Genomic DNA, 25267 nt, shown 5'->3' with positions numbered 1-25267 from the left:
AATTTTTGTACATGGTTTTATTTAAATTTTAATTGAAATGCTTATTTTTATTTAATATTTCTTTTTTCTTTTTCTACATTTTTGTTTTGCTTTGCTTTGCTTTTGTTTGTTTTTTTCTAATCCCGCATTGCTTGAATTTTAACCTTATTAAAAATTCTAACCCGATACAAAATCTGATTTAAAAATAATAAATAAAGAGAACATCGGATTTTTTTTTTCTCTCTATTTTAATTACTTTTTATTTGCTTTCTTATTTAAATTTAGGTGTTAATATTTTTATTTTGTTTTATGCATTTTGCTTTCTATATTTTTTATTTGTTTTGTTTTTTAATAAATATATTTATTTTACTTTCTTTAATTTGATTTAATTGTATTTTTTTCTAACCCAGCATGTCTCTTTAATAAACATTCTCATAAAATAAATGTTATATAAATAAATAAATGTTAAATAATAAATAAATAATAAATGTTCTCATAAAATTCTCATAAAAATGTTCATATTAAACAAAGATTTTCAAAATCTACCACTATAAAGGTTGAAATAAATAAATAAAGATTTGCTTTATTTTATTATTTTAACCCAACATATGTCTTTAATAAATATTCTCATGACAAATGTTGTGACAATATTCTCATAAAATATTCACACAAATAATAATTATAGATTTTTAAATAATAATAACGTCAAATAATATTGCAATAAATTAAGTTTAAAATAAGTAAAATAAGTTATGTAAAAATATGTATAAGTCGTATAAGAAAATATGTATGTGAAATAGTTTATGTAAACCAGTAAAAGTTTAAATAAATAAATTAACACATTTTTAATTTGAATTTTATTCATTCATTCATTTTCCTTCGGCTTTGTTCCTTATTTAACAGGGGCCGCCACAGCGGAATGAACCGCCAACTCTTCTGGCATGTTTTACACAGCAGATGCCCTTCCTGCTACAACCCAGTACTGGGAAACACCCATAAACACTCATTCACACACACACTTACACACTGGTCAATTAATTTAATCAATTCCCCTATAGCACATGTGTTTAGACTGTGGAGAAACCGGAGCACCTGAAGGAAACCCACGCCAACACAGGGAGAACATGCAAACTCCACACAGAAATGTCAGCTGACCCAGCCAGGACTCAAGCCTGCAACCTTCTTGCTGTGAGGTGACAGTGCTAACCACAAAGCCACCATGTCGCCTAATAAAAAATAAACTTTTATTTTATATTATTTTGCTTTGACACTCTCAGTATCTCTAACGTCAAAGCAAACACTAATGGACTATTTTTCCATGTCTAATGTGATTAACACCAACCATAAACAAAGGATGCAGGAATATAGTTAATGAGCAGCGCATTAATAATAATAATGATTAGTTCTGGATGTGTGAATGCAGTCTGCGTCTGTCTAAATATAATGTGCGGTGATTCATCTGTGTTTTTGGAAAGCTCTCGTCTGAAGGGAGGATGAGTGGAGTTTGGCACACAGAAATGGCAGGATTTCACTCTTCATTAAGGGAGTGTAAAATGAGTTTGTCTTTGTGAGCAGCAGCACTCATTCACACTCAACATTAGCTTCTGAGACATCCAACAATATAATGATGCTTGAAGAAAAAGCGAGTAAAAAAGGGAAATAACTTCAGGTGTCGGTGGAAGTATGAGTTTTGACTGTCTGAATGACAATCTGTCATTTATATGCACAAATATACATTGCTTTTCACATTAATTACATGATACAGTTGAAACCAGAAGTTTACATACACTCTAAAAACAGGAACATGTCTGATGGTAAATCATACTAAACATTTACTGTTTTAGGGCCGTAAGGATGACCTAAATATTTTACATTTGCTAAATGCCAGAATAATGAGAGAATTTTAGAGATTTTTTTATTAGTTTATAAATAGTTAAAAGTTTGCACACATTTCCTTGATGTTGTTTAGCTTTGCTTTTAAACTGTATAACTTTAGTCAAATGTTTTGGGTCTCCTTCCACAAGCTTCTCACAATAGTTTGCAGGAATTTTGGCTCATTCCTCCTGACAGAATTGCTGTAACTGAGTCAGATTTGTGGGCTGTTTTGCTCGCACAAGCTTTTATTTTTTAACTCTGTCCACACATTTTCTATAGGATTGAGTTCAGGGCTTTGTGATGGCCACTCCAAAACATTCACATTTTAACTAATTTGGCAGTGTGCTTAGGGTCTTGGTCTGTTTGAAAGAGCCATTTGTGGCCAAGTTGTAATGTCCTGGCTGATGTCTTGAGATGTTGCTTCAGTATTTCTCCATAATGTTCTTTCTTCATGATGCCATCTATGCTGTGAAGTGGACCAGTCCCTCATGCAGCAAAACAGCCCCACTACATGATGCTGCCGCCCCCATACTGCACAGTTGGGATGGTGTTTCTAGGCTTGTAAGCTTTCCCCTTTATCCTCCAAATGTAACACTGGTCATTATGGCCAATCTTAGCTCCATCAGAGCACAGCACATGTCTCCAAACATGAGTCTTTTTCTCAGTGTAATTCAGCTAATTGTAATCTGGCTTTTGTTGTTAATTCTGGCTTGTTGATTTTCCCATGTTGTCACACAAGGAAGCAGTGTGTTTGAGCTTTTCCTTGAATACTATTCTACAGTTGTGCCTCACATTAACTCAAATGTTGTCGATTAGCCAATCAGAAACTTCCAAAACCTCGACATCATCATCTGAGCTTTTCCAGAGGCAGAATAATCTTATTGTGTGTAAACTTGACTTTCAAGAAAAGTTATAACGATTTCTCAAAATCTCTCTCTCTCATTATTCTGCTATTAAGCAGAACATAAACACGTGATAATCCTGACTTACCTAAAAGAGAAAAAGTTTAGTCACATTAACATCTGACTTTTTTTAGTAATGGTTATGTGCCTTTTTATACAGTGGATGTAAACTTCTGGATTCAACTGTATATACAGTATTAAAAAATCTATCTGACTTAATTTATTTTTTTAATCAAATTATTTCTCTCGTCATCTTAACATACATCAATCAAACTGACTAAAAATATTTAGTTAAACTTTGTAAACTTTGTAATCTTTGTAAACTTTAAAAATACATTTTGCTAAGATAAGGATGTTTTTTTTTTTTTTTAATTACTCGATCAGTAAAAAATAATTCTGGCATTTGTATATACTTTTGTGTCATTGCAAACATGCATTATTTTTTTTCTGCATAATGCAAATTTTTATTTAGTTTACTTTGTTTTAGTCCATACAAGGAAATTGTAACCCCAAAGAAATGTTTTAATGGACAAACGCAATTGTTCCAAATCAAATGAAACAAACCACTGAAGCAGTAATAGAAACGTACAATATATGCAAAGCCGTGAGGCTGCAAGAACCAAATTTGAGAAAAATGTAGACAGCGCCCTCTAGTGGATTTGTTATCTGAAATGTACAACAGAACAAATCCTAAATAACATGCCATATTAAAAAATATAGACAGTGCCCTCTAGTGGATTTGTCATCTGAAATGTACAACAGAACATATCCTAAACAACATGCCATATTAAACAATGTAGACAGCGCCCTCTAGTGGATTTGTCAGTTGAAACGTACAACAGATTGAAATGTACAATAAAACATACCCTAAGTAATGTATTACACATTTTTTTTAAAAAAGGAAACAGCACTCTCTAGTGGATTCATCTAAAATGCACAATGTAACACACCCGGAACAACATATTTTATGTTTTGCAAGAATGTAAACAATGCCCTCTGGTGGATTTGTCATCTGAAATGTACAACATAACATACCCGGAACAATGTATTTTATTTTAAATAATTGTAAAAGTCTAGAAAGCGCCCCCTAGTGGATTTGACATCTGAAAAATGCAACAAAATGTGCACTAAGTAATGTATTTCAGCTTCAGAAAAATTTATTCAGCGCCCTCTAGTGGATTTATCATCTGAAATGTGCAACAAATGGTACTATAATCTAGGTAAAAATGTTCTCTGAGGCTTCTATTTCCATTGAGTTAGGGTGGGATAGAATTGTTAGTAGAAGTTTATTTCTTCTGAGCCTGGGCTGGAATTTCCCGTCTTGGTTTTACTTTTTTTTTTTTCCTGAAAGCACGTATTAAAACCCCCAGATTTGTGCTTCTCTAGAACAATCAGTATTTGTCAATCTCACTTCTGACATGTGAATGGATGTAAGGGGAAGCAGGAGGCGAAAGAGTGTGTGTGTTTCTCCATTAGTCAGCATCTTGTGGGTGTTTGATCAAATTCTGGGACAAATAGTTCCTCTGTGTTTGCTAATTAGTCATCGTGGATTGCACAAACATTTCCTTTGCCTTTTCCGTTTCTGTTTGAGTATAATTCAGTCGCAGCAAGCCGAGATTTAGTCTATGTATTAAATAACACCCATGTAACTTATGACACACATTTGTCATGATAATCTGAAGCTGGAAGCTGTTTTTCCTTTTGTTGCTGATGGGTGAGACTGAAGTTATTATAGACGAGGATAAAAAAATAATGGCATGTGTCAATAGATGTGTCTTAATAATATTTAACACCGAGTTGTTTGAGAGCTGATAATGCACATCTACATACAGTCTGCTGTTAACTGTATGCCAGAAACTGAACTGTGTGCTTTACAGAGATTTGCATTTTAGTAATTAAAATGATTCCCTTTTGCTGCTTCAGTACTAGCTAAATATTTGGACATAAACAGATACTGATTAATCATGCATTTATGACTTTATTTCTCAGAATTGTGTGATATAAACTCAAAATTGTGAGTTAAGTCAGAATTGAAAAATATAAACTTTTTTGCAATTGCAAAATATAAACTATATTTTTCTGAGTAATAAAATCAAAACTGACTTTATATTGTGCTCTTCTGTGAAATAAAGTCGCAATTGCATGATTTAAAGTCAGAATTTAGAGATAAAAAGTCAAAATTCAGAGTTATAAAGTCAGAATTTTGACTTTATATCTTGCTATTCTTTGAAATAAAGTTGCAATTGCATGATATAAAGTCAGAATTCTGAGATAAAGTGATGATTCCAGGTTATTAAGTCAGAATTCTGTCTATTTATTACACTATTGCAATTTTTTTGCTTAAAATTGTAAGATGTAAAATTAAAATAAAAGCAAAAAGTCACAATTCCAAGTTATAAAGTCAAAATTCTTGACTTTATTTCTTAGAATATTGAGATGTAAACTCAAAATTGTGAACTATTAAGTCAGAATTATAACTTTAAATCTCACAATTTAGTGAAATATTTGCAATTTATATGATATAAAGTCAGAATTCTGAGATAAAAGTCACAATTCCAAGTTATAAAGTCAGAATTCTGACGTTTGATCATGCAATTGCGACTTTATTTATTAAAATTGTGTGTTGTAAACTCAAAATTGTGAGTTAAGTCAGACTTGCGAAATATAAACTTATTTTTCTGAGTTATAAAATCAAAATTGACTTTATATTGTCTTCTTCTGTGAAATAAAGTCGCAATTGCATGATTTAAAGTCAGAATTCTGAGTTAAAAAGTCAATATTCAGAGATATAAAGTCAGAATTTTGACTTTATATCTTGCTATTCTTTGAAATAAAGTTGCAATTTTATAATATACAGTCAGAATTCTGAATTTTTATTATGCAATTGCGACTTTATTTCTTAGAATAGTCAACTCAAACTTGCGAGTTATTAAGTAAGAATTGCGAGATATAAACAATTCCGAGTTATAAAATCAGAAATCTGACTTCATATCTTGCTATTCTGTGAAATAAAGTCACAATTGCATGATATAAAGTCAGAATTCTTAGATAAAGTGATGATTCCAGGTTATAAAGTCAGAATTCTGGCTTTTTATCATGCAATTGTGATTATTTCTCAGAGTAGTAAGAATTTAAACTCAAAATTGTTAGTTATAAAATCAGAATTTATTAACTTCAAATGTGGATGTTATGGTTTGTTCTTAGATTATATATGCTAATAAATGTCATACAAAGACTTATTAAAATAATTTGATGCGTGTCAAGATCACCAGAGATCTAGCATCAGCAGATCGCTGGTGAACTACAAATCTGCCACTTTAATGAACTACAGCTCCCACCATGCTCTTCACCCACACACCTGGCCCAGATTCCCTTGATTGCAAACACACACTGTTCAGGACTAATCAGATGGACTAAATCTACAGCACACACACACACACACACACACACACACACACACATTGTAGTCTTGTTATCTGTAAGTGAGCATTACTAAGCGTGTCATCTCGTTTCGTCTTGTTTCGTCTCGCCTCGCCACCTTGTCTCGTCTTGTCCTGCCTTACTGTGTTTTTGACCTTTGCTTTGTTTTATTTGCCGTTTGCTAACGTTTCAGCTTCAATTCTCGCTCTTTTGCCCATTTCATTTTCTGTTCCCATTCTGTTTCATTTAATTTAGTTTTATTTCATTTAATTTCTTTCATTTTATTTCGTTACATTTCATTTCTCGTTCTCGTTTCTGGTTCATTTTGGTGCCGTTGGGTTTGTTTAGTTTCATTTCTGTTTGTTTGTTTTTTTTGGTTTCCATTACCGTTTAGTTTTGTTCCCCGTTCCTGTTTCATTTAATTTCCGTTCCTGTTCTCGTTTAGTTTTTATTTCCCGTTCCCGGTTCATTTCAGTGCTGTTTTATTTTTTATTATTTTTTTTTTTTTGTTCGGTTCCTTTCAGTTTCCTTTCCCGTTCCTTTTACCGTTTTGTTTTGTTCCCTGTTCCGGTTTCATTAAATTTTTGTTCCTGTTCTCGTTTAGTTTCATTTCCCTTTCCCAGTTCATTTCGGTGCAGTTCGGTTTAGCTCAGTTTGTTTAATTTCCATTCGGTTCGTTTTGGTTTCCTTTCCCATTCTCATTTTGTTTTGGTTCCCAGTTAATTTCGGTGCAGTTTAGTTCGTCTCGTCTTGTTTAATTTCCGTTCGGTTAATTTCGGTTTTTGTTTCCGTTTCATTTTGTTTCTCATTTCATTTCGTCTTGCTGTGTTTTTGACCTTTGCTTTATTTTATTGTTTACATTGTTTTGCTTGCTGTCCCGAACCTTCGCCTGTATTCTGACCATGCTTTTGGATTATCTGCATGCTCCTGTCTGTCCCCGTTTTGACCTTTTGCCTGCCTGACGATTCTCTTTATAAACTGCACTAGGATCCTCACCCTGTTGTACCCCGAATCATTACAGTGTGAAATGTCAAAAAAAAGCTTATGTATTTTGCATCATGCATTGTTTTGCATGTGTAATTTAAACATAATTGATACAAATTAATGCAGTAATTCCTTGCTAACAATCAAAATAGTTTTTTCACTCTTGCTAATTGAATTTTTGCGGCTGATGATCTACAGTACAACATATTTTTTATTAAAAGTATTAGGTTTTGTAGAAACTATTACATAGGATTTAAATGCATTATGAAGGTTTTATTAAAAATAAAGTCTTGAAGCTACAGTAAGCTGTTTATTTGCTCGGGTCACTGTGTAGAAAATCAGCATTGGTGTTTTTTTTTTCTGTTTTGCTCATTTATGTAACATTAGAGGAGGTCTTCCTGTTATAATGACCACAGAATCAGTGTAATTACAGCCAGATTCACTTTGTGCAGTATTCCCGGCCTCCTGAAAACAAACCAGAAGAAAACAAAAGGGTAAAAAATGTAATTGTATGTAATGAAGCGGCTCCAACACCCACACACCAGCCGCAATGTTCTCTCTCCTCCCAGACAAATTAATTTTTAGTTAAATTATTGCCTGTAGAACGTGTTGTATGAAGCATGTAATAATCTGAGGGAAGAAAAGGTCTTTTGCTCAGGAAAGGTTTATTGTTTAGTACTGCTGTGTTCAGTAACATCTCCTTTATTATGATTATGACCTCAGATATTATAGCGGAATGAAGTGCATGTACATTAGGATGGATGTATTGCATGGTTGACATTTATTTAGACCAGAAATGCATAATTGGTTGGTCTTGGTATCTTACAGAATTACCTTCAGATACTTTCTTGTTAATGTTTTTTTTTTTTAATGTTAAATATAATTGAACAATAAACAATGTATTTAAACATATCTTATTATGTTTAGATATTATTTTATATTATATGGTATTTATTTAATTAAGATGTTTTATTGTTTTGTTTGTTTTTTGTTTTGTTTTGTTTGTTTTTTTGCATTGCATTGCATTTCAGTTTCGTTTTGTTTTCCATTTTGTTTCTTTTCGCTTCCGTTTCATTTCTGTTCGTTCAGTTTCCTTTCTGGTTCCTGTTTCAGTTTCCATTCCGGTGCGATTTCTGTTCCAGTTAATTTCAGTTTCCATTCCATTCCCGTTTCGTTCCAGTTCGGTTCCCATTTCCTTTTTTTATTTTTCATTTCAGTTCCCATTCCTACTCTCGTTTCCATTCTGGTTTCATTTTGTTTCATTCTATTTCCCTTTCTGTTTCGGTTTCTGTTCTGTTTCAATTTGATTTTGTTTCGTTTTTTTTTCCCATGTCATTTTGTTTCATTTTGGTTTGGTTCTCATCCTTTTTTTCATTTCATTTTGTTTCTGTTTCCATTCTTTTTTGGTTTTATTTTCTGTTCCCGTTCTTGTTATCTCTCTGTTCCCAGTTTATTTTGGTTCCCAGTCCTGTTCCATTTTTGGTTCGTTTCATTTCGTTCCCGTTTGTGTTTTTGTTTCCATTTCATTTTGTTTTCTGTTCCAGTTCCCATTCATTTCGGTTATTGTTCCTCTTCCCATTTCATTCTCGTTTCTGTTCCCATTTTGTATCAGTTTTTGTTACAATTGTTACAATTCTGTTTTGTTTCAGTCCTCATTCCAGCTTCGTTTCTTTTAGTTTCGGTTATTGTTCCTGTTCCCGTTTCATTTCAGTTTTTTGTTCCCGTTCCGGTTTCGGTTTGTTTCGTTTTGCTTCCCATTCCCAAACTCTTTTCATTTCATTACCATTTCTGTTTCGGTTGCAGTTCTGGTTTTGGTTCACTTTATTTAATTTAATCTCTGATTGTTTCCAGTCTTATGTTTTCTTATTTATTTGCCTGAAATAAAACTCAAACTAGTTGATGTGTAATATTTTATTTTTATTAAAAAAAAAAAAATTATCATTGACTATTTTGTATTTAGTGGTTAACATGTTTGTTTATTTTCTTTATTTTCATATATATAACTTTTTTTTTGTAGCACAAATTTTGCACAAATACACTGTAACAATCATTTCCAATAAAACTAATAACACGTCATTCAGCATAAAATAATTTTAAAAAAATATTATAACTACATCAAGAATAGCAAACTTGATTTCAATAAAACCAAATTACAATACTGTAACATCAACCTTCAGCTTGAACTTGAACCTGAGGATTTAACATCTTCTATAATCATTTAACCAGATAACATTGCATTAAATAATTGGCCAGAAAAAGTGTGAAAAAAATACAATATCCTCTCCTGCATATGAAAGATGTCCACTTATTGAGAAGGGTCATTATTCGCCAGCCAACCTCAAGGTTATAAAGATAAATCATGGCTGGAAAATATTAAAACTCATATCCTAGTCTCTGAGGTTCACGGCTGATTAAAGTGTGGAGTCATCAGATTTAAGGGCTCTTTCGAGAGTTTCGTCCCTATCAAGGAAAGGGTAATGAGATCCAGTACATCTCTGATTATCACAGACCCAGCAGACGCTGGCATCGCCAGCTTTCAGGACACTTATATGTTAAACAATGTCTCGTATACAGATGAAGACAACATTATTAGTCTTAATGTAACGTGGATTATTTTTTAACTACAACTTCAAGGGCTTTATTTTGACGATCCATGCGCAAAGTCCAAAGCGCAGGACACAAACACATTCAGGGCATGTCAGAATCCAATTTTGCTATTTTAAGGACTGAAAAATCCTCTCTGTGCCATGGTGCATGGTCTAACAGGGTTGAGCTTATTCTCTTAATAAGTTATAGGTGTGTTTTAAAAATAAACCAATTAGAGTCTCATCTCCCATTCCCTTTAGGAGTCAGTTGCGTTGCACAAAAGGGCATTTACTATTTACATGGCGACTTTGTAAGTGGAAAAACTGAACACTTCACTAGCGAGAAAACAGTTAAACAGAGCATTTGCAGCGCAAGAATGAGAGATGAGCCTCCTCATTGTTTACTTTCACTTTCACTCTCGTGAATAGGGAAACGTGTGATACGCACAGATATCCATTAGCCTACACATAATTAATTCATTTGTTAAGCACAAAGATTTGTTTTAAATCTATCTCTAAATTTAGTTCTAATTTCCAGCAAATTAATAAATGAATAATAATAATGAAGTGTGCTCAGAGTTATTTCCAAAAACATGCTGTGCCCCATATGGTCTAAAACCTGATAGGTGGGCAAATCTAGGCTTGTTTTTAATAAAACAAATATAAATACGCATATAATAAATACTACTACTAATAATAATAACATTAAACAAACGCAAATTGTCATGAATAAACTGAAAAAGAACCCAAGAGATGAAGAAGGCATGGAGGCGGTGGTGTTTATATTTATGTAGGCTAAAAATAATATTTTTTGTCATATTTTAATCCTTTAATTATTTTTCATATGTAAAGATATTTGCGCATTGCTGTACATCCTTTTGTGTATTAAGCAATGTTTAAGCAAGGCGCACAACTGATGCGCTCTGCGCTGGACTATAGACCTGCTTTGATCTGATCTATTGTGCAGTAGTTTCTCAAATTAGCAACGTGTCAGCAATGCGCTACTACACACTTCCTTTTTTAGACTAGAATGCCTATGGGTGCAGATATGAGCACAAATGCATTGGCTATTTAAACAGCGTGGCGCAGCTGAAACTAGCAGACAACAATTGCGTCTTGCCTTGCGCTGCATTGCGCTGGGTGTATAATAGGGCCCCAAATGTTTCTTTTACAAATAAGTGATGTTAAACGAAGCTAATAGATTTTTATTATCATTTACCGTGAAAATTAACACTTTCCACAGTATTTCCTATTATTTTTTCTCCTCGTTTTTTAAAGTTTGGTTTGGAACCAATATATACACATACTGAAGCTCTTAAAATGCTGGGCTGTATTAACTTAATGTTGGGTCAGATATGGACAGAACCAATGCTATAAATGATTAATGAAAATGTAATTTATAGAACTTTAAAATAAATTTAAATTTATTTAATTATTTAAAAAAAACATTAATAATTAAATATCAATAATTTAGAAAATTCATTATAAACTAATTTCGAGAAGATCACGTGCTCATGATTGATTGCAGCCGGCCCTGCATTATTCAATTCATGATTCACCAATCAGACGATTCCTCAGCCACTATAAATACCGTAAGTTCCATATCACAGCCATCTTCATTTTGAAGAACCCCCCTTCCACCCCTACTCCTCCTCCTTTCCTAGATGGGTGACACGGTGGTCCAGTGGTTAGCACTGTTGCCTTACAGCAAGAACGTTTCCGGTTCTAGTCCTTACCAATGCAGCCGACATTTCTGAGTGGAGTTAACACATTCTCCCCGTGCTCACGTGGGTTTCCCCCATGTTCCCCAGTTTCCTCCCACCGTCCAAAAACATGCGACTTAAGTTAATCGACTAATCCAAATCACCACCATAGACATGCTGCTAGTCAGTAGTTATCTCTTAAGAGCGATCACTATCTGTTCATTAGCTACTACAGCAGAGGAGTTCTCCAGATCTACCTGAGCTCAGACTCCCCTCTCGCCCTGCAAAAGGGAGGGAGCCCCAGGCTCGAGGATCTTATGAGCGCAGGGCTCTCTCTCGGGACAGCATGCCAAACAAGCTTTATAATCAATCATCAGCTAAGTGTCAACTCTTGAAATATTTCTTCTGCATTTTGTCCGCCATATTTTACGGTGAAGTTCTGACAACCACAGCTGTGATTTTTTAACAGTGCACTTTGTGCCAAAGAGACTCCATATTAATATCGTTCATCTCAACCCCTCCTCATCACCCAGCTCCACCAATCTGCTATGAGATTTATGTGTGTCTGTTTAATTATTACACAGTACACAAGTATATGAGAGAAATCTGTAACAGGCTCTTTTGTTCATTCCCTCCCCATCAAACGTCCGCTTCCTTGCGTTCGCAAAAAGAGTGAAGGCATGGGAGATTTGAAGCCAGGCACAACCGAGCAAACGACTACATAAGTAGACCCATTTATTTCACCTCAGATACAGCGATCTTTTGTTTGTTGTTGGAAATCAGGCCAGCGAGAAGAAGAAGAAAACTTATAAGCCGCAGCAGAACAGGACGACCTATTTACGCCTTTGCAGAGAGCGCATGAGGAAGAATGCATCGAACATGTTGTGCCTACTGTAAATGCGCTAGCTGTAAATGTTTCTCGCAGAACTATGCAGGGTACAGTGTGACAGATGGGACCTGTGGATGAAAATATATGTGTGAACAGAACAGATGCTGCATTAGGGAGTAACTAGTCATGTAGGCATAAAATCATCAAAATCGAGTCTCTCGAAACTGACATGTGGAGGATGAAGTGATCATATTATTATTGAAATGAATGAACGTTTGCATGTTCATTCCTGATAAAATGCAGAATTAATTGATGCACATTGCAATGATGCTGCAACTGGGTTCGCTTATGCTGTACAATTATTGTTGTTGTTGTTGTTGTTATTATTATTATTATTATTATTATTATTATTATTATTACTATTATTACTATAATTATCAATATTATTATTTTATTATTATTATTATTATTATTATTATTATCAATATTATTGTTTTTTATTATTATTATTATTGTTGTTGTTATTATTATTATTATTATTATTATTATTATTATTATTATTATTATTATTATTATTAGCATTATTAGCATTACTATTATCATTTATTATTATTATTATTATTATTAGCATTAGCATTATTAGCATTATTAGCATTATTATTAGCCTTATTATTATCATTATTATCATTATAATTTTTATCATTATTATTATCATATTAATAATTATTATTATTATTATTATTAGCATTATTATTACTATTATTATTGTTGTTGTTGTTGTTGTTGTTGTTTTTATTATTACTACTACTACTAAAATTATCATTATTATTTTTTATTAGTATAACTATTATTATTATTATTATTATTATTATTATTATTATTATTATTATTATTATTAGCCTTATTATTATCATTATTATCTTTATTATTTTTATCATTATTATTATCATAATTATTATTATTATTGTTAGCATTATTATTATTATTATTACTATTGTTGTTGTTGTTGTTGTTGTTTTTACTACTACTACTACTACTACTACTACTAAAATTATCATTATTATTTTTCATTAGTATAACTATTATTATTATTATTATTATCATTATCATTATCATTATTTTTTTTCTTATTATTATTTTCATTATTAATTTTTATCATCATTATTATCATTATTATTATCATAATTAATTTTTTATATCATTATCATTATTTTATTATCAGGATATGCAGTACATTTTAAGTGCACCTAACATGAATTTGAAATATAATAATTTAATAATCAATAATACTGTAAAAAAATGGGTTGTATTAATTTAATGTTGGGTCAAACATGGTCAAACCCAACCACTGGGTTAAAAAGCGTATTTAAACTTAATTTATAAAATGAACTTACCATTGGGTCTGTCTACAAAACCATAGTCCTGATAGCATATGCATTTAGGTCATTGTAACTTAATAAAATAAGTTAGTCATGTTCTATGGACTCATTTTTCATTCATTAATTTTCTCTTCGGCTTAGTCCCCTTATTAATCTGGGGTCGCCACAGCAGAATGAACTGCCAACTTATCCAGCATATGTTTTACACAGTGGATGCCCTTCCAGCTGCAACCCATCACTGGGAAACATCCATACACTCTCATTTACACTCATGCACTATGGACAATTTAGCCTACCCAATTCACCTGTACCGCATGTGTTTAAACTGTGGGGAAGCACCCGGAGGAAACCCACGCCATCACAGGGAGAACATGCAAACTCCACACAGAAATGCCAACTGACCTAGCCGGGGATTGAACCAGCGACCTTCTTGCTGTGAGGCGGTTGTGCTAGTTATGATGCCATTATTTACTTAAGCTGGCATTTGCAGCTAACATTTCAGAGATGCATCATGGGGATATCTGAGACTTTTTGTAAAAAGTGTTTAATAAGATCATTTAAAAAACACAACTTCTCAAAACTGTATCTGAACGCCCTCACAGACCTCTGTAACTTTTACTTCACTTCAGGGATTTTATGGCAATTTTGTTTCAGCGAAGCTCACCCTTACCTGACATTGATAAATACCCAAAGACCTGAGCCCACATGAGAATAGACTCTCCGTGCTATCATTAACCTTGCAAAACCAACCTTCAGCTCATGATTAACAACATGCCATTACGCGCTATTAGATTTCATTAGTAGAGGCTCAATCTTACACGGAAATACAACAAACTTTACAAAAGAGGTTCAACAGCCACTAAGATCCATCACTTCCTTATCAACAAATCACTGCAATCCAATTTTAAGCAGATTAAAAACAGCGGTGTGGTGTTTTTGAAAGAGATAGATGTTAAGTAAGGGATAATGCACATCCAGCTGGTTCTTTTATGTGCTGCAGTTCACTGAATGGCCACCGGTGTCACTAATAACAAGAGTGTCCTAGTTTATTATTATATATTTCTCTTCCTGATTATAGCTCATGCATTCTGTTCATCTATTTTTGCACAAAAACAAAAACGAATTTATACATATTCATATGCACATACAGTTGAAGTCAGAATTATTCACCCCCTTTGTTTTGTTTTGTTTTTTAAATATTTCCCACATGGTGTTTAACAGAGCTAGGAAATTTTCACAGTATGTCTGATAATATTTTTTCTTCTGAAGAAAGTCTTATTTGTTTTATTTCGGATAGAATAAAAGCAGTTTTTAATTTTTTAAATACATTTTAAGGTCAATATTATTAGCCCCTTTAAGCTATATTTTTTGTCGATAGTCTACAGACTTAACTTGCCTAATTACCCTATCCTGCCTAGTCAACATAATTAACCTAGTTAAGCCTTTCAATGTCTCTTTAACCTGTATAGAAGTGTCTTGAAAAATATCTAGTCAAATATTATTTACTGTCATCAGGGCAAAGATAAAATAAATCAGTTATTTTTATTTAAATTAAATTATTTAAATTATTTTATAATTATTTAAATTATTCATTTTAGTTGTACATTATTACAAATAATATTGTAAATATTATTTAAATAATATTATATGTTTACAGATTGTTCGCCACAAAATACTAATAATAAAAATAAATACAATAAATAAATAGCACAGTCATTCTTTTTTATTACAAACACGTAACTAATATCTCTTGCATTTTTGCTTATTAAACATTTTCTGCACTTTTATTGTATTTCTATTGATTATAACATCTATGATTTATCGAAGAATGGAAAACTGCATTGCAATGCATTATAAAAATCATTTAGTGAATTGGGTCCTAAAACTATGTGTGTGTGTGTGTGTGTGTGCAAACCAAATCCACTCATCCGTCTCCGACTACGCTGGCGCCATTGCAATGGCTTTTTAACTATCTTTTAATATTTAATCAATTAACTTCAATTGTTCTTCTGCAATTTGTGTGGCGCTGATACGTATAATGGAGTTTAGATTCTGCATTCACATGAGAGAGAATAAAACAACATGTCTAATTTCAAATGAGAAAGATGACACAAAAAGATGAGCAGATCCCTGATGCGCCGCTGGATTCAGCTTTGACGGATTACTGCATTTACACTCCAGCTTAAAAATAGCCCCGTGATAATTTATTTAGCCTGAGTGTGGCTTTCTGCATTGTGTTCCTGGAGAACAACTCGCTCTGCTCTGCCTGCACTGCAAAAATGCTTTCCTTACTAGGAGTTTTCGTCTTGTTTCTAGTCCAAATATCTAAAAATGCTGAAATCAAGAAGCTTGTTATTTACAAGTATAAAATATTGTCTTGTTTTAAGAAACAATGTCAAAATTAAGTGAAACAACTTGCTAAATCAGAGTAATGTTATTGCTGCCTTCCTACATCTCCTTTTCTTCATGTGTTCAAAACTTCTTAATTTAATTTTATTACACAGAACTTCGTTTCTGAACTAATTAATCTAGTTTTATTTGTACACACACGCAGATATTCTTCAGGACACTTCTATACAGCTTAAAGTGACATTTAGGGCCTGCTCACACTATGCTATCCGAACCATGCCCAGGCTTGTTTCCCGGATCGTTTGAGAAGTGTGAGTGCGCTGAATTGGAATCACTTGGTCTTTGGTGCGGTATGCTTGTGTGCAGGGCCGGAGCAAGCTGACCTGCCGCTCTAGGCAAAGGACGGTCGCGCCGCCCTCACCCCTAAAGTGAAAGCACGCGGTATTATACCTCACTAGACGTGGAAATAACTGAGGGCGCGGGTGGTGAGGGTAGTGTCGCGGACGCCGCCTTCTCTATTCGGCCGCCCTACGCGGATATAAGGGGCGCGGGTGGTGAGGGTAGTGTCGGGGATGCCGCCCTTTCTATTCGGCCGCCCTACGCGGATATAGAGGGCGTGGGTGGTGAGGGTAGTGTCAGGGACGCCGCCCTCTCTATTCAGCCACCCTACGTGGATATAGGGGGCGTGGGTGGTGACGGTAGTGTCGGGGATGCCGCCCTCTCTATTCGGCCGCCCTACGCGGATATAGGGGGCGTAGGTGAAGAGGGTAGTGTCGGGGACGCCGCCCTCTCTATTCGGCCGCCCTACGCGGATATAGAGGGCGTGGGTGGTGAGGGTAGTGTCGGGGACGCCGCCCTCTCTATTCGGCCGCCCTACGCGGATATAGGGGGCAATGGTGAAGAGGGTAGTGTCGGGGACGCTGCCCTCTCTATTCGGCCGCCCTACGCGGATATAGGGGGCAATGGTGAAGAGGGTAGTGTCGGGGACGCTGCCCTCTCTATTCGGCCGCCCTACGCGGATATAGAGGGCGTGGGTGGTGAGGGTAGTGTCGGGGACGCCGCCCTCTCTATTCGGCCGCCCTACGCGGATATAGGGGGCAATGGTGGTGAGGGTAGTGTCGGGGACGCTGCCCTCTCTATTCGGCCGCCCTACATGGATATAGGGGGCGTGGATGGTGAGGGTAGTGTCGGGGATGCCGCCCTCTCTATTCGGCCGCCCTACGCGGATATAGGGGGCGTAGGTGAAGAGGGTAGTGTCGGGGACGCTGCCCTCTCTATTCGGCTGCCCTACGCGGATATAGAGGGCGTGGGTGGTGAGGGTAGTGTCGGGGACGCCGCCCTCTCTATTCGGCCGCCCTACGCGGATATAGGGGGCAATGGTGGTGAGGGTAGTGTCGGGGACGCTGCCCTCTCTATTCGGCCGCCCTACATGGATATAGGGGGCGTGGATGGTGAGGGTAGTGTCGGGGATGCCGCCCTCTCTATTCGGCCGCCCTACGCGGATATAGGGGGCAATGGTGGTGAGGGTAGTGTCGGGGACGCTGCCCTCTCTATTCGGCTGCCCTACGTGGATATAGGGGGCGTGGGTGGTGACGGTAGTGTCGGGGATGCCGCCCTCTCTATTCGGCCGCCCTACGCGGATATAGGGGGCGTAGGTGAAGAGGGTAGTGTCGGGGACGCTGCCCTCTCTATTCGGCTGCCCTACGCGGATATAGAGGGCGTGGGTGGTGAGGGTAGTGTCGGGGACGCCGCCCTCTCTATTCGGCCGCCCTACGCGGATATAGGGGGCAATGGTGGTGAAGGTAGTGTCGGGGATGCCGCCCTCTCAATTCGGCCGCCCTACATGGATATAGGGGGCGTGGATGGTGAGGGTAGTGTCGGGGATGCCGCCCTCTCTATTCGGCCGCCCTACGCGGATATAGGGGGCGTAGGTGAAGAGGGTAGTGTCGGGGACGCTGCCCTCTCTATTCGGCCGCCCTACGCGGATATAGAGGGCGTGGGTGGTGAGGGTAGTGTCGGGGACGCCGCCCTCTCTATTCGGCCTCCCTACGCGGATATAGGGGGCAATGGTGGTGAGGGTAGTGTCGGGGACGCCGCCCTCTCTATTCGGCTGCCCTAGGGGGCAAGGGTGGTGAGGGTAGTGTTGGGGATGCCACCCTCTCTATTCGGCCACCCTACATGGATATAGGGGGCGTGGGTGGTGAGGGTAGGGTTGTGTGTGAGTGCAAAACCCGTGCTTGTGTGTAAGCCCGAAACTAAAAGAAAGACATGACTTTCAAGGGACTGTTTCATATGGATTTATTAATCATCTTACCGTTCAATGAACGCAAACTGTCATTGATTATATAAGACGCAAACCGCTCACTACAGGACAGCTGCGCACCTTCAGCAGACCTCCTAATTCCTGCAGCACAAGGACTTTATGATTGTTTATGAGTGTCAAAAGTGGCTGATCTGTTCGGCGAAATATTTGACTGCATGTCAGTACATATCAAACAACTTAAACAATATAACTGAAGAAATCTCCACTGTTCTGAGCGAGAGTGTTTACTGAGCAGCGTAAGCGTGCCAAGGCCCGAATGTAATGTGAGTGCAAGCTGTTGGGGGAGACGGGAGAGGGGACAAGCGGGCTTTGGTCTGGTTCAAGGCAACTGTACATAGTGTGAGTACACCATTAAAGGCTTAACTAGGATAATAAGGTTAACTAGGCAGGTTAGGGTAATTAAACAAGTTATTGTATAATGATGGTTTGTTCTGTTGACTATCGACATATTAAACAAATTAGCTTAAAGGGGCTAATAATTTTGTCCTTGAAATGGTTTTTAAAAAATTTAAAACTGCTTTTATTCTTGTCGAAATAAAACAAATAAGACTTTCACCAGTAGAAAAAATATTATCAGACATACTGTGAAAAATTCCTTGCTCTGTTAAACATAATTTGGGAAATATTTATAAAAGAAAAAAAATTCAAATTAGGCGAATACTTCTGACTTCAACTGTGTGTGTGTGTGTCTGTGTGTGTATGTATGAATGTATGTGTATGTATGTATGTATGTATGTATGTATGTATGTATGTATGTATGTATGTATGTATGTATGTATGTATGTATGTATATATATATATATATATATATATATATATATATATATATATATATATATATATATATATATATATATATATATATATATATATATATAGGGCGAGTTTTTTGCATGTTCTCCTTGCCTTCGTGTGGGTTTCCTCCGGGTGCTCCGGTTTCCCCCACAGTCCAAAGACATGCAGTACAGGTGAATTGGGTAGGCTAAATTGTCCATAGTGTATGAGTGTGTGTGTGAATGTGTGCGTGGATGTTTTCCAGAGATGGGTTGTGGCTGGAAGGGCATCCGCTGTGTAAAAATCCCTGCAGGGTTTAGGTGTAACTTGCCTCAACACACCTGCCTGATGTTTCAAGTATACCTTGTATGAGCTTGATTAGCTTGTCCGGGTGTGTTTGATTAGAGTTGGAGCTAAAATCTGGGCTGCGTCCGAAACCGCATACTTCCATACTATATAGTATGCTAAAATCAGTATGCGAGCCGAGTAGTATGTCCGAATTCATAGAATTCGAAAATCAGTTTGCGATCAAGTATCCGGATGACTTGCTACTTCCGGTGAGATTTTGGAGTGCGCATCGCATGCATGCTGCGCTATCCCATGATGCCCCGCGAGCGAATTCATGAATGGGAGTAAAGCGACGCAATTGACGCAGGTAGGTCACGTGACCATGACAAAATGTCGGATGTAGTACGTCGAAATTCCATTCATACTTTTCACGTTCATACTGTATAGAGCGTACTTTTCTAACAGCCAAGTAGTGCGTTTAAATTCAAATGCAGTACCTACTGTGTAGTAGGCGGTTTCCGACGCAGCCCTCCAGGGACAAGTTTGGTGACCCCTGAGTTAAGAGGTTAACAGAGCATGGAATTTTCTACAGTATTTCCTATAATATTTTTTCTTCTGGAAAAAAACGTTTATTTGGTTTATTTTGGCTAGAATAAAAGCTTTTAGTTGTTTTAAACCCATTTTAAGGTCAATATTATAACCCTCTAAGCAGTATTTGTTTTGGATTGTCTACAGAACAAACCACTGTTATACAATGACTTGCCTAATTACCCTAACTTTACCGTAATTACACTAGTTAAGCCTTTAAATGTCACTTCAAGCTGAATACTATCATATATATCAATATATATTGAAGAATAATTAGTCAAATATTATGTACTGTCATCATGGCAAAGATAAAATAAGTCAATTATTAGAAATGAGTTATTAAAACTATTATGATTAGAAATGTGCTGAGAAAATCTGCTCTCCTTTAAACAGAAAATGGGGAAATGAATATACAGGGGGGCTAATAATTCAGACTTCAACTGTATATACGGTATATCAGCATCTATATAGTATACAGTAAGCTATACAGTATGTATCTTGGGTTGTCTCAGTGATGTGCACTAATGCAGTTTCAGTAGTCTGACTTCAGAGTTTGTGAACGTTGCCTCGGGTCATTTGTGGAAACAGAAGTTCTGCACGTCAGACTCTCGTAGAAGCCTTCCAGTCGTCCAATCAGAGCTCATCTTGGCTGTAGTACAAAGGGAAGAGCTGTCAGTTTTTGGTGGATCTGCTAAAGCTCAGGGTTATGTTAGGCGAGGAGGAGAATCTAGTGTTGAGGGTTGTGCTCTGATTCAATAACACTGGTAAGAACTCATTATCAATGCATAGGCACTGCAGCCTCCAGCTCCTGTTTCTCTGGAGCTTTCCAGGATTCCTGGCGCTCCGTTTCTCTCTCTCACACACACACACATCGCTCTCATGGCTGTTTGAATGTAATGTGTTTGAATCCCATCAGTTTAATGCTAAAAGGATCTGACGTTGAACAGAGAGACGGGAAAAGATCTAATATCATCTTTTTCTCTCATCAATGCACCATATACAGTTAAAGACAAAACAATTACAGAAATCGAATCCTTTTTTTTTTTCAAATTTTCCATAGTGATCTTTAACAAAGCAAGGAAATGCTTCCTATTATTTCTGTTTATATTTTTGTCATTTTTTAAATAAAATTTTTATTTAATAAAATATTATTTTTGCAGCGCAGGCTCATTGTAAAAATGTACCCTTGTATACATTTCTGAAGAGAGCGAATTATCTACACTGTTAAAAAAAAAAAAATTCCCAGTACTGGGTTGCAGCTGGAAGAGCATCCGCTCTGTAAAACATATGCTTGAATAGTTGGCGGTTCATTCCGCTGTGGCGACCCCTGATAATTAAAGGGTCTAAACCGAAGGATAATGAATTAAGGAATTAGTTAATTAAATGTGTTGTTTGTTTTGGTCGTATGCAAATTTAGGCTTACAGTTAAAGACAATTTTAATAATAAATTTTAATTATTTATTTTATATTTAATATATAATATAATATAATATATTTATATTATTTTTATACTAATTATTTTATTTTAATTATTTATTTAATTATTATTTTATTATTATTAATAATATTTATTATAATTTTATAATTTTTTTATAATTTTAACAATAATAACAGTGTAACTTAAAAAATTAAAGTATCTCTTGAGCAATATTTTGCAAAAGTAATAATTAGAGAGCTAATATTTTTAGTATATTTCACATATTTCTCAGGAGATACTTTATTTAATTTTTATTATTATTTTTTCTAAATTATTTTATTTATTCATTGCTTTTAATGTTCTATACTGTGTATTTTTTAAAAGCATGCTCGGTGCATTGAATCTGAGCGACAGGGCTGCAGGATTGGAGCAGATCTCTGTGATTGTCTGTGCAGTGATGGGTTCTTGGTGCAGTTCTCCCGCTGTCACATTCAGCCTGTGATAATTAATCAGAGCGAAGAGAATGAATCAAAAGAACAGAAAGGAGAATGACTCATTTGCATTTTTTTGTCTTGTTCAGTCTGGCTGAGATGGCTGTGTTAAAGGCTGTCTGCTGAAAATGGAATACAATGATAGCCTCAGATGTTCAACGTTAAGGTGGATGGCATCATTTTCTCCACAGTAATTATAACTGAGCATGTTTTATATAATGAAGAGAACATTGTTTAAGATTGTTTCAAAAATGTTAAATTGGCATTAGACAGGTGAATTGGGTAGGCTAAATTGTCTGTAGTGTGTGTGTGTGTGTGTATGGATGTTTCCGAGAGATGGGTTGCGGCTGGAAGGGCATCCGCTGCGTAAAAATTAATATTAATAAAGGATTAATAAAGGGACTAAGCCGACAAAAAAATGAATGAATGAATGAATGAGATTGGCATCAGATGGAAACCCTAACAATTTGATATACAGTGCTTAAATATACACTACCTGACAAATCTCTTGTCATCGAGTCTAGTTGTAAGAACAACAAATAATAACTTGACTTCTAGTTGATCATCTGGAAAGGTGGCAGAAGGTTGATTTGTTTCTGATCAATCATCTGTTGATCTGCATCCCAAACATCACCAATACTGCAGAAGACCTACTGGAACCAGCATGGAGCCAAGATTCTCATAGAAATCAGTCAAGTTTGGTGAAGGAGAAATCATGGTTTGGGGTTCATTCAGTATGGGGGTGTGCGAGAGATCTGCAACATCAGCAGCCTGAGGTATCAAGACATCTGTGCTGCCCATTACATTACAAACCACAGGAGAGGGACAATTCTCCAGCAGGATAGCGCTCCCCATACTTCAGCCTCCACGTCAAAGCTCCTGAAAGCAGAGAAGGTCAAACTGCTCCAGGATTGGCCAGCCCAGTCATGAGACATGAACATTATTGAGCATGTCTGTGATAAGATGGAGGAGGCATTGAAGATGAATCCAAAGGATCTTGATGAACTCCTGCAAGAACACTTTCTTCCAGATGACTTTATTAATCAGTGGTTTGAGTCATGTCAGAGATGTATGGATGCAGTCCTCCAAGCTCATGATGGAGTCAGACACAATATTCATTCTGTCTCCACTGCAGCAGGACTTTATATTCTATACTGGACATTATTTCTGTTCAGTGATGACACTTTAGTCTGAGCAGAGTCAGACCGCACTGTCCTCATCAAATCAGTCAACATCAAGACATGACCAGATTTAATTGAGCTCAAATAAGCAAAATCTAGAGGCCTTCACCTTTCATATGAGACACTTCTGACACCAAATCATCAACTAGAAGTCAAGTTATTATTTGTTGATCCTAAGACTTGGATAGGAGACAAGACTTTTGTCTAGACCAGGGGTGTCCAAACTAGGTCCTTGAGGGCCAGTGTCCTGTTTAACTCCAACCTCCAACTTCCTCCAACTGGAAGTCTAGTATACCTAGAAAGAGCTTGATTAGCTCGTTCTGGTGTGTTTAATTGACTGACTTTGCCTCTGAATAAACATAAACAAAGAACACTGATCACACACTTACCAGACCAGCTGTGCTTTCATAGCGAGAAATGGAAACAAAACCTTCGTCGCAGCTCATTTATATACGCAGCACTGACGACTAGTGTCTCCAAATAATTTTTGTTCTTCCACTTGTTTTGGCAACACAACGTGGCGTCTCTCTGCCGTCTGAACACTGTACAGGTAAAAATAGACTATGAAGCGATCATGCATATTATTGAAGGTTACACCTCATACACAATACAGCGCACTGATAGGTTTGAGCCTCATGAATTAATGCTGCACACTCAGAGACGTCTCAATGTACTCACCGGTACAGACAGCCAGTCTCCACGCTGGAATACACACAAGGATCTAATCGCCATGATAGAGCTTAAAAATTTAGAATGAATTTGCTCAAAATAATGCAAAAAAACAACCAATTTCCACTTTTTTTTTGGTGAAATATACGTGTCCTAATAGTGTTTATAGCAGCGTGGGACACGTATATCACTGTCAACAGCTCAAGACATGTTTTGGTCTTTCATGACCCTTTAAAAAATCTCTCAAAACTATTTGGATATGTTAAAATTACCTGTATTTTTGCAAACCGTTTGCAATAATGTTAAAAAATAAATTATTTTGTGGTATAGTGATGGTATATCAGGGCCCAGTTTCACAAACAGGGCTTAGGTTAAGCCAGGACTAGGCCTTAGTTAAATTAGGCTATTTAAGACACATTTATAAAAATGGCCTTAGAAAAATATTACTGTGAGCACCTGGAGACAAAAAAATGACACTGACATATTTAAAGACATCTCTCTGCAAGTTATTTTGAGTCGAGACAGCTCAAACATGCAATTTAATCTTGACTAGCCTTAAAACCTTGTTTGTGAAACCAGGGGCAAGTGTCTTAAATCACAATAAAGCAATGTTACACAAATATTTTAAATTGCAGTCATGGTGTAGGCTTTCACATGTTAGTTTCTCTATAAATGGTTGTGTGCTCCAACACGTGCATGGCGCATGGCACAATGCATCAAAATGTGTTTTAAATTAAAATCTCAAACGGCTTAATTTTAAGTGCATCAAAATAAACTACAAAATAAAGCAAACCCACATGGAAATCTAATATATGACAATGTATGCAAATGACATATGCAAATTCATCATTGCATATTCAATACGCAATTCAAAATATAGCAAAATGGCCGTTTCGTGAATGAATTTGATTTATATAGCACATTCCCTATATAACATGCTACTCAAAGTGCTTCACAAGCATGAATAAATATTAAAAACATCATCAATATATTAAAAAATATATACACTCGCTGGCCACTTTATTAGGTACACCTGTCCAACTGCTCGTTAATGCAAATTTCTCATCAGCCAATCACATGGCAGCAACTCAATGCATTTAGGCATGTAGACATGGTCAAGATGATCTGCTGCAGTTCAAAGCGAGCATCAGAATGGAGAAGAAAGGGGATTTAACTGACTTTAAATGTGGCATGGTTGTTGGTGCCAGACGGGCTGGTCTTTTTGGGCTGTATTTTTTAGTTGTTATCATGCTTGTTTAAATTCATAACTTACAAATATCAATAAATATCATGGTACTACCAGCTTATTTTGAACACATCGTAGTTTCTGACATGGTGGCACTATGGTAATTTTTAAAGTATACCATTGTAAGTACCAAATATTGGTACCATGATAATGACAGAATGATTGAAGAGAAATCTCTGAGGGATGAACACTTGGAATGATTTGGAAGTTGCTATATTTGGATCTTGGTATTCACATGTACAAGTTTTTCAAGAATGTCACGCTATAACTGTGTAAAATGGTCAC

The 25267-nt window shown here is 36.1% G+C and overlaps 2 protein-coding genes across 2 annotated transcripts in view; both read left to right on the top strand.

The window, feature by feature from the left end:
- The window catches only part of LOC148679877 (uncharacterized), a 165856-nt gene extending 146898 nt beyond the window's left edge, over positions 1-18958 (top strand). Inside the window, exons 3-4 of the mRNA XM_088651558.1 lie at positions 16254-17089; positions 17376-18958. Of these exons, the coding sequence (XP_088507684.1) occupies positions 17435-18124 (690 nt within the window). The 5' untranslated portion in view covers positions 16254-17089; positions 17376-17434 and the 3' untranslated portion in view covers positions 18125-18958. The remainder of the gene's footprint in view (positions 1-16253; positions 17090-17375) is intronic.
- The window catches only part of samd12 (sterile alpha motif domain containing 12), a 155189-nt gene that overhangs the window by 118382 nt on the left and 11540 nt on the right, over positions 1-25267 (top strand). The window lies entirely within an intron of this gene.

This window comes from Danio rerio, chromosome 19 (genome assembly GCF_052040795.2).
Source record: "Danio rerio strain M-AB ecotype USA chromosome 19, GRCz13ab, whole genome shotgun sequence".
In the NCBI taxonomy this organism is placed as follows: Eukaryota; Metazoa; Chordata; class Actinopteri; order Cypriniformes; family Danionidae; genus Danio; species Danio rerio.
Note: the sequence above shows the minus strand (reverse complement) of the source record. Positions and strands in the feature narration are given on the sequence as shown.